The sequence below is a fragment of the Chlorocebus sabaeus genome, chromosome 2 (assembly GCF_047675955.1).
Source record: "Chlorocebus sabaeus isolate Y175 chromosome 2, mChlSab1.0.hap1, whole genome shotgun sequence".
Lineage (NCBI taxonomy): Eukaryota > Metazoa > Chordata > Mammalia > Primates > Cercopithecidae > Chlorocebus > Chlorocebus sabaeus.
In genome coordinates this window covers 61,652,099-61,663,056 of record NC_132905.1, presented here as the reverse complement: position 1 = coordinate 61,663,056, position 10,958 = coordinate 61,652,099, and the positions used below count along the sequence as shown (strand labels likewise).

At 47.4% G+C, this 10,958-nt stretch overlaps 1 protein-coding gene across 3 annotated transcripts in view; it reads right to left on the bottom strand.

Annotated features, from left to right (window-relative positions):
* Positions 1-6,063: 6,063 nt before the first annotated feature.
* LOC119622619 (acetyl-coenzyme A synthetase 2-like, mitochondrial) overlaps positions 6,064-10,958 on the bottom strand; it is a 53,417-nt gene continuing 48,522 nt past the window's right edge. For 2 of the 3 annotated variants that reach the window (XM_073008679.1, XM_073008682.1), the window contains 2 exons: positions 9,042-9,160; positions 6,064-7,769 (listed from right to left, as the gene is read on the bottom strand). In XM_073008679.1, the coding sequence (XP_072864780.1) occupies positions 7,590-7,769; positions 9,042-9,160 (299 nt within the window). In that variant the 3' untranslated portion in view covers positions 6,064-7,589. The remainder of the gene's footprint in view (positions 7,770-9,041; positions 9,161-10,958) is intronic. The other variant, XM_073008681.1, reaches the window with a different exon arrangement.

Genomic DNA, 10,958 nt, shown 5'->3' with positions numbered 1-10,958 from the left:
GGGTATGACACCACCCAGCCACAGGCTGTCTGTGCCCTGGGGGCATCCTGTGGCTCCCACCTATTCCCCAGGCAGCTGGCCCAGCCCATCCTACAGCCTAGGCTTCTCTCATGATCCATCCTTCTGGCTCAGGCCTTGTCACCTTTCCCATGGACAATGTCATCACCTCCCACTGGGCCTCCTACCCCAAGTCTCACCTCTCACTCTCATCCATCTTTGAATCCCCCGGGTGTCAGATGCTTGGGAAACATTGGCTGAGAGCTAATGGCTTGAACTGATGGCTTGCAGGGTCAGAAGGTCACCTGGTCCAATGCCTCAGCCTGAGATGGAATGTCCTCTCCAGGCATCCATTCACCTAGGCTGAAAATCCTGAGCTGGGGTCAGTCAGGTCACCATAGAGTGCCGTGTGGCCTAAGATCACTGATATGGGAGTTCAGCTGACCTGGCTGCAGGTACTTCCCTACCACATGGCTATGGATGAGCAGGTTTCAGTCTCCCTGTCTGCAAAATGGTGAAAATGTCAGTATGTCATTTGACATACAGGTGAAAGTGACAGTATGTCAGGGATAGCTGGGAAAGTAAGTTAGACTGCCCACAAAGCACTCCCAGCCTGCTGCCTGGTTTTGTGCTTCACAAAGACACAGGGGAGTTCACCTGAGCAGTGTGATGGGCTTTTCTTCAATTCAGCATAATCCCTATTTTAAGCCCCTGCACCAATGAGTGGGAGAAGCTCGATCTTGGTCAAGTCAGTACAAGGGTTGCACGTGTCCTTGGATCTGGGAATGTCAACTGTCCATGCTGGTGTTCTCAAGGACTCCTCAGTCCTGCACCGTCTCTGGTGTTTGTGGTGTCATCTCCTGGGGCAGGAGCCCCTTGGGTTGAGCACTCCTTCATCCCCTTGGCAATCAAGTCACTGCCGGGTCGCCCAGTGCCTGTGGAGCCTGCCACAAGATCAGACCCATCAGCCTAGATACACCGGATCACCACATTCCCTGGGTCTATTCCCTCCTTGGGCAGCAGCAGGGCCCGAACGGTGAGAGCCCTGACTCTGGAGCCCAGCTGCTGGGATTCCAGTCTCATTTCTGCCCCTTGCTGTGTGACCTGGAGTTGCTTCATCTCTCTGAGTCTTGGTTTCCTCACCTACAAAACAAGGTGAAAATACTACCTACCTCTGAGGATTTAACAAGATGATGCCAGGAAGTCCTTGGCCTGGTGTCAAGTGTATAGTAAACACTCAACACATGTTGGCTATTTCCATCGGGGGGTGTCCCTGAAAGTGGAGACATGGGTCCTGCAATTCTTAGGTCCTTCTTCACTCCAGTTGAGACATGTGACCTTTGGTTCATGTAAACAATAATTTCTCTCTCTCCCCTCTTGACACTCCTGGGCCCCAGTGGGGGGTGCTTGCTACCTTCTGTAGCTGTGGCTGTGACCTTCCTCTGGTTCTTCTTTTGGTCCAGGCATATGTCAGATCTTCTGAAACTCAAAGTTCCCTTTTTTTTTTTTTTTTTTTTTTTTTTGGCTTTTTCTCTAACATCCCAGAAAAGTTAAAAAAGAGTTTTGAAATACTTTCATCTAATGGCACCATCATCATCATCATCACCATCATCACCATTGCCATAAGGGATGAACAAGCTCTCAGCAAGATTCTATTCATCTAGACAGACACAGGGGAGATCCTCCCTGTCGCGAATCCCAGAGGCCAACATCTCCTCAGCCTGTGCCCCCAATGCCCCTCCTGTTTCCCCAGTGTACAGGTGAGGAAACAGGCCAAAGAGGGAAAGTGACTTGCCAGAGTCAAGTAGCAGTGAAAGTCAATCTGGATTCTCACTCCAAACTGCAGGTTCTTTTGGAGGCAAGGGAAGCAAGATCTCGAGAGGATGGGGTGCTCTTGGTGCACCCTTCTACTGCAGAGTTTCCAAGTCCCCAGATACCCACTCTCTTTTCCTAGCATACAGCTTGCTGTGTCCTACTGCCAGTGCTCATCGGGCGTGGGGAGAGCCCCAGCCTTGCCCCTTCTCTCTCTCTCCTCTTTCATACTCTCCTCCTCCCCTGCACTCCCCTTCCCTTTCTTCTCCCTGCTCTCCCACTCCTTCTGTCTCCCTCCCTGTCTTCCTCCTCCCTCCTGGAAAGCCCCTGCCCCAGTGACTCCCATCTGGAGTCAGCTTCTGGGGCTGCACATCAGCTCTGGGCTGTGCTCCACCCTCCGCATCTAGATGAAAAGCTGCAGGCAGGAATATTGAGAAGGTTGGGGGACAGAGCCAGCTGCAGTGCAGGCATCTCTAGCTGGACTGGGCAGCTCAGTGGCTAGTCACATGATCTCCTCTGTCCACCGCGTCCTTGCTCTAGGACCCAGTGCTTTTCCAGTTTTGTGCCAAGCTATATTTCTAACAGCTCATTGTGAGTGAGTGAGTTCAGGGACACATTTTGTAAGATTCCTCCTGAGTCCTGAGATGTAGTCCAAGTTGTCTGTCACACCAGCTGACTCAGTCAAATACTTGTATTGGTTCTTGCTCCTTCCCTGTTCTACACCGCTCATTCCTCACATTTGTTCCTAGAATCACATCCCTAAGTAACATACCTGCATGTAAGCCTTTATATCAGGCTCTGCTTTCCAGGCAACCCAGGCTAAGGCAAGAGATACAGAAAATAGAATGCAAGAAATTTCATTGTATGGGAATTTGGGGTCCTCAACAAAAGAAGAGAGAATAACAAAAATGATATTTAAAGAGATAATGGTTGAGATATTTCCAAAATGATGCAGACATCAATACAGATCTAAGAAGTCCAAAACTGATACAAACATCAATACAGATCTAAGAAGTCTTGCAGAACCCAAGCAAGATTAAAAAAAAAGTCAAAAAATAAAACTGCAAAAACCAAAGACAAGGAGAAATATTAAGAGCAGCCAAAGGAAAAGTGGTAGATTACCTTTAAATGACCATTCGTTAGTTTGACAGCCAACTTCTCAACAGAAGCATGGGAAAACAGATACCAATGGAAATGAGATCATTGAGGTGCTGAAAAAAATAATTACCAGGCTAGAGTTATATACCCAGTCAAAATATCCTTTAAGAGTGGTCATGAAATAAAATACTTCCAAGCAGACAAAAATTGAATGAATTTCTTATCAGCAGACCTTTATTAAAAGAAATGACAAAAGTCCTTTCAGGCAGAAGGTTAATTATTCCAAATGGAAGTTTGGAGGTATAGAAGAGATATCAAAAAATGATAAATATATGGGTAGATCTAAGTTAATATTGTCTATATAGAACAATAATAAGATGCATACAACTATAATAATACTGCCTTGTAGAATTAAAAGAGAGAGAAAACTAAAATGCATGATTTATAAGTTGGAAGAGAGGTTTATATGTTGTTAAAGTGAGTTCTTAAAGTCTTTGTATTCACTGGAAATAGGGTAAGGTACCAATTAATATTGAAGGCTGCAACTTATAATATAGGGTAACAATTAAAATAGTAAGAGTTTATAACTTCAAGCTAATGGGGAGAAGGCAAAAATTAGAATAATAAAAAATAGTCACTCTAAAGGAAAGCAAAAAAACAGAACATAGAACAAACAGGGCAAATAAAAAGTACTGAGTTAGATGGTGGATTTAAACCCAAATATATAAATAGTTACATTAAATGTAAGTAGACTAAATGTATGATTTAAATGGCAAAGATTGCCAGAGTGGTTTAAAAAACCAAGGTGAAGCTATATGCTGTTTAAAAGAGACACATCAAAAACATAAGGCTACAATAAGATTAACATTAAAGGAATAATCCACTGGACACAGTGGTTTCCCCCTGTGTGCCAGCTACTTGGGAGGCTGGGGTGGGAGGATTGCTTGAGCCCAGGAGTTCAAGACCAGCTGGGCAACACAACAAGACCCTGTCTCAAAAAAAAAAAAAAAAAAAAAAAGAAAAGAAAAAGAAAGAAAAGAAAAATAAAGGGATGGAAAAAATATTCCATGCAAATATCAACAAAAAGAAAGCTGATGTGACTATACTAATATCAGATGAAATATAATTTACAGCCAAAAGAAAACATATTTAGAGATAAAGGGGGACGCCTCTTTTAGAGTCAATTCATCAGGAAGTTACAACAATTTTCAACAGCACCTAATACACAACAAATAGATACATACATAAATAATTGTGCTAGATAAATATATAAATAGATAAAGTTTCAAAATGTCCAAAGCAAAAACTGACAGAACTAGAGAAAAAGAGAAATTCACAGTGGAAGTGGAGACTTTTAACAAGTCTGTCTCAGTAAGGGATGAAACACGTGAGTAAAAGTGAGATGGGACATGGATTTGAACAACATGATCAGCAAACTTGACCCAGTGGATACGTAAATAGTCTTCTACCCAGTAATTACGGAATACTTCTTTTCCATCTCGAATGGGACCTTTCTGAAAATAGGCTGAGTCATGCAGCAGGCCTCAACAAACTTCAGAGCACTGAAGTCATAGGACAGCATACTCTCTGAGCACAGTGCAAATAAGCTAAACACCAATAACAAAAACCATAAAATAACAAAAACCATAAAATAACAAAAACTAAATGTTTAGAAATTTTAGAAATAGGCTGGGCATGGCGGCTCACACCTGTAATCCCAGCACTTTGGGAGGCCGAGGCGGGTGGATCACCTGAGATCAGGAGTTTGAGACCAGCCTGGCCAACATGGTAAAACCTCATCTCTACTAAAAATACTAAAATTAGCCAGGCATGATGGTGTGCACCTGTAGTCCCAGCTACTTGGGAGGCTGAGGCAGGAGAATAGCTTGACCCAGGGAGATGGAGGTTGCAGTGTGCCGAGATCGTGCCACTACACTCCAAACTGGGTAACAGAGCAAGACTCCATCTTAAAAAAAAAAAAAAAAAAAAAAAAAAAAAAAAAAAAAAAAAAAAAAATTAGAAATATTTTTCCAAACAATCCATGATGCAAAGAAGTCATAATGTCAAGTAGAAAAGCCAGAACTATACCCCCAAAGGGCAGGTACCTCTGCAGACCTGGCCCTGGCACAGAATATCTGGGAGCAGGTTGGACAGCCAGTCTGTTTACTCTGCAGAAATTTCTTTGTGGAATAGCAAAGGGGTATTGCAATGATGCCAAATAAACACAGAACAGGATCCTAGAAGCTGAAGGAGGAATCCTTGCCTAGAAGCCCTGGAGGAGCTCTGTTTGTTAATTATTTCTGTAGTAACCAAGGGAACATTGGTGAGCTCCCCACAGAGTAACCACAGGTCAGCATCAAAGTAGGCAAGTAGCTGGCCAGCAGTATTTCACAGCATCTTTGCTTTTCTTCCCGAATCTGCAGTTTGAGAGAGGCAGCTTGCCCTGGGAACTCTGCTGATAGGGCATCATACAGCACAGTCCAGAATCCATTTCGTTTTTGTCACACTCTCTGTACAATATGAAGTAGGAAAGTTGTATTCGTTTGTATTCATTTGCTGCTGTAACTAAGTATCATAGGCTGAGTGGCTTAAACCACAGAGATCTGTTTCTATGGAGGCCGGGAAGTATAAGATCAAGGGGCTGCCAGATGGGTGTCAGGAGCAGACCCAGACCACTGAGATTCCACTTCTGTGGCACTGATTCAGTGTGTCCTGATGAAGGACCAGCCCACCCTAGCAGAGGGATGACCCAGGGACCGGACCATGCTCCTCATGCACGCTACTCAGAGCCAGGTTTGCTCCCTCGCTCTTGCCTGTGCTCTAGTCCAGTGCCGCCCGCGGCCTCCAAGTGATGGTGGCAGTGCGCCTATCTGACTTGCTCTGCATGGCCTCTGGGCACTTGCAATGCAGCTACTGCAGACTGGGAACCAAATTTCTATTCTGTTTAAGTTACAGCTAAATGGCCACGTGTGGCTGATGCATCGGTGCAGTCAGCCATGCTTGGTAAGGCACGTGAGCTCACCAAGGAGCAGTCAGCGCTGTGAGTGTGAACCCTCCAGGAGAAAAGGCCCCTTCCAATTTTGTCTGTAGGATTATATTCAGGGAAAAAAAAAAGAGTTTCATTATTGGACCAAAAAAATCACCACAAACAGAAAATGAACAAAATAAAGCTTTATTTGAACTCCCTCCCCTACAGATCATTCAGATGCCCGGGACCATGTCCAGATTCCTCTCAGCAACATGGAAAGTTAAGCCATTTCACAAATGCACAGCCATAGCTACCCTACAGCCCCCCATGCCCAGGGCACAGACCTTTGTTGCTAAGTCTGTAACAAAAGAGCACCACTCAGTATTTGTGTGCACTGCAGCCACCACCACCTCCTGGGCATCACAGGCTCACTCACCCAAGAGGCCAGCACCGCCATGGCCGAGTGGGTACTCAGTAGCCCAGACACCCCCCCAACACCGGCACTGCCACAAGGCCCTGAGGGGTAGACTGTGCGGCAAAGAGGACACACTCTCCCTGACCTAAGGGACCCGGCTCACTGGGCCTCCTTCCCCTGCCAACCACCAGCTCCTGCATGCCTAGCTGGGAGGTAAGCACCCACTGGTGGCATGATTTCCATTATCTTGCTAATGTTGACAGCACCTAAGTCACATTAAAACAGAGAGAGACTGGATTCAGATCTCCAAGTCTCATCAGTGGACCTCAGTGGTTCTCACCGCCCCAACCACAGAGCGAAAGTCAGGCAGCATTTACCAGGACTTGGCTCTGACCAAGTTAGTGCTCTAACAAGTGACCTGAGTTTCTAATAGCTTCCCTGAAGAGCCCACCTATTTGGAGAGTGTTGCCTCTCCTATCAAGAGGCATCTGGGGGCACAAAAATCTTTCTGGATCACAGCTTGAAGAAACAGAACATGATTGGAGTAGCTTCAGAACTAAGGTGGCCACATTTACCCCATCACTTAGGAGTTAGCTCCACTATACACAACCAAGCACAGGAGAAACAGTCACCAGGAAAGGATGTTGGAGGCTTGGAAGTTCTCAAGGGAGCTGTTTAGACAGAGGTGCAAACATCTCCAATTCAGACTTCCAAATACACTAACAATAATTAAAAATGTGGCCTCTGATCCTCATGTTTCCCACCAGTAGAGGCAAAAAAGGAGATTTTCATAACTATATGTTAAAAAGAACATGTTCAAGTAAATCCACACACTACATGTGAGTGTTGTATGCTGTTCTTCCACAATATAAAAGTATAAAAATACGATTTCTGCCCTTTGTATCTAGACACATCTGGAGAAAACACTGTTGCTACTAGCTAACTAGCTCTGTGTTATCTGAGCAGGTGCACTATCCCAGGGCCTCACCTTCCTGTGCTGGCTCAAGAGGGCAGAGAAATGGAGATGGCAATGCCTCTTCATTCCAGGAGACCAAACTCAGGAGGACAGAGCCAGCCCTAGCATGTTGCATAGCCTCTCCACGGGTGATACTCCTGGGACCTCCAATGGATGGGAGAAAGGGCTCTCAGCCCAGCTTCACGTGAGGGTGGTGTGGGTCATGTGTGGGGCGGGGGCTGCTTCTGGGACTTAGGAAGATGCCAACCTCAGGGGTACCCTCTGGGAAGGACAAGCCAGGGCCTGGGTGCCCGCCCATCCTAACAGCCCCTCAAAGCGCCAGCTCACTTAGCGGCAGGCTGCTTGTCCTTGCACTTCTGGTAGGCACTCAGGATCTCCGTGATGATGCTGGGGTCCTCCAGGGTGGTAGTGTCCCCCAGCTCCTGGGCCTCACTAGTGATGATCTTCCTCAGGAGCCGCCGCATGACCTTCCCAGACCTGGTTTTTGGAAGACGTTTTACCACCTGGCAAGGAAGAGGCACGGTATTAGAGTGTGGATGATGCCCAGCCTCCGTGGTAGTATGGACTGCATTGAGATGAGAAGGGCTCTGCTCAGGGGGGATGCCCTCCCGGGGATCCACAGTGGATGTCTAAGCCTCCACCCCCAGAGAATGGTGAGGCCTGAGGTCTTGGCTTTATCCTTCCATTATCTGGACCTAAGCTGAAACCCACCCCGATGCCCTCTGCCAGGCAGGGTCCACCCAGGCTGGGTTCACCCCATACTGCCGCCTGTCTGTCCTGCCACTGTGCCACGTGCAGACACCCAGGTGGCAGCAGGTCCAAGCACCCACTGGGTGCCTCATCTCCATTCCCCGGCCTGGGACTTAGCGGGTTTTGTCTTATGTAAGAGGTGAGAACTACTTAAGAGAAAAGTTTTGTCTTAGTGTTTGAAAAGCTAACATGGAGCATGCTCAAACAACTACAGCCCATTCACTGCAAATGGCAATACATTAAGAGCTGTTGTTTGGGATCTTTGACAGTCACTCTGTCTTTTGAAATAGTTCAGTTCACCTAGGGTGAGTCCAGGTCTCCTGAAACTCTGGTCACTTGGCCAAATGTGTCAACTCTCGTAATACCAAGTGGAGCCTGGCCCTGCTGCCTCCGAGGGCCACCAAACCCAGAGTCACTGCGCACAATGTTCATAAAGGAGGGAATGAAAAACCGAGAGCTGAAGAGGCAGCCCAATCCTCCCCCGATTCTGACCCCCTGGGGTGGGGATCTGCGATCTCCCTCACTGCCACCAGGAAAAGTGCTCAGGAACCACACAGGGGCTGGAGAACCCTGGTATTGTCCCCATGTTTCTAATGAAAATCCCTAAGATTCTTCACCAGCAGCCCCATTTCTGTGACTAGCCTGCACATGCCAACATACTAGAGCAGAAGCCTGCCTAGGTGACCTCCTGAACAGGTGAGCTGGCTGGGCGTGGAAGCCTAGGTGACCTCCTGGACAGATGAGCCCACTGAGAGTGGAAACCTGCCTAGGCGACCTCCTGGACAAGTAAGCTGGCTGAGCTTTTGGAGCTGCTAAGCTCTTGGAGCTACATCTCCTGCCCTCTCCTCTCCCTCTATGATAACACAGCGACCCACCAGCCTCACCACCAGCCAGGAAAACCAAACAGCTAGTGTCAGTTTTGATGGTAATTCGAAAAGAGTAATATGCTCCTAAAAGATCATTGTCACTTAACAATTGTGGGAAGCACAGCAGCACAGCCCCACCTTTGTGGGAGGCCCACTCACCAGGATCTCATCAGGCACAGCATATTTGGCAATCTTGGTGGCCACCATGGACTTGAGCTCCTGCACCACCACATCTGAGTCACCTGCACTATCTTTCACCACAATGAAGGCAAAGGCAGCTGAAAATAAAGTCAAGTTTGGGGATGTATTAAATACTAGACAATGAGCCAACTCTCGAAGCAGGGTGCTATGCACAGACTGCCAGAAATCCAAAGGGCTTTTGAATTCTATGTTAGGGACATTGTAGCAGCTGGTTTCTTTAGTTGCAAACCCAAAGATGCACTTCAGTTTCACGAAAAGTGGCAGCGATTCTAACAGCTCCACAGATGTTCCAGGTGAGTGCACATGTGTGGCTAAGAGTTTGGCATCTCAACTCTAATGCTGACTAACTGTGTGTGACCTGGGACATGGGACCTCCCCTCTCTGTGTCCTCATCTGTGAAATAACCCATAATGTGGTTTGATAGAATGAGACTTCCATGAGAAGGTGCACAGATGCACAGCAAGTGGGCACCAACAGCCTTTGGGGGCGTGTGTGCAACATGGTACCATGGGCCAGGGTGGCTATTTCAGTTCAATTAAATCATCAGCTCCCCCGCTGCATGAGTCACACTTCAAATGCCATTCAGCACCATGCACAGCCAGAGGCTGCCACCCTGGACAACACAGACGTGGGGCAGCTGAGAGTTCTGCTGGGCAGCATTGGCCAGCCCACATTTTAGCACAAATACTAGGTTTCATTTTTCAGTACCTGGCATGTTCCAGGAAGGATGTTCCAGGATGTGAAGAGGGATCTAATTTGATTGCTTTTCATATAAAGAGTCGCTTGTCCCAGCGCCATCCCTGACAGCCTGCCCGTCCCCACTGGCCTGTAAGGTGCTCTGTCTCTCCCACGAAGTTTCTATATATGTGTGGCTCTCCTACTGCTCATCTGCCCCAGCGCCATGCCACTTTCACCCATTCTTCCCCTGGCATGTAGCACCTAATTAACTGTGTCGTTTCCTCAGTGATCATCTTTCTTGCTCTTTGTCTGTCTCTCTCCTCTACTCTCGACCCCTCCAGCATGCTAGCTCTATGGGGGCAGAGACCTTCTCACTCACTGCTGTGTCCGCAGCATCTAGAACCATGCCTGGAACACAGGAGGTGCTCAACACATGGTTGTTTAGTGCATGAATGGATGATTGGTTTTCCGAACAAGCTATGATCTGTAAAGATCTACAGCCTTTGCCTGAAAGGCCTTCCCATATCCATGTGGCAAACTCCCATTCATCCCTCAAGATGCAATTCAGCCACCTCCTGCTCTGTGAAGCCTTTACCCATGAATCTAGTTTATGGCACATGCTGTGCGGGAACAGCTGTCAGTCCCCCTGCTGCCACCCCACTAGGTTGTTAGGTCTTTGAGGGAAAGAACACTGTTTTTCTCATCTTGGTCGTTGATATGGGATCAGAAGTGGGCCTGGGCTATTGAGTTCTGAGGATGGTGCTGGAGGGAGGAAACCCTCCACATGGGTGGAGGAGCCAGTTAAGAGCCAGGAGGAGGCAGGCAAGGCTCAGGACACTGGAGACAAGAGAGACAAGAGCTTGGCCAGCAGCACCAGAGGCTTGCTGGGTCTACCAGGGGCTGCCCTTTTTCAGAGCTGGTGCAAAACAGAGAGAGTGGGGACAAATACACGATACTCACAGGTGGCTTTACAGCCAATCAAGAGCTGTTTGTCAGCTCTTCATAATTATAGAATCGACACTCAAATTCATTAGAAATCAGGAAAATCATCATACCCATGATACACAAATTCTCCCCACACATCTGGCAGACATTAAGAAGCCTGGCAACACCAGACTTGCAATAGCTCCACACATGCAGAACGTGCCCTGGGCAGCAGCGTCCACAGCAGACTATGCCCCAACACCACCCCAACAG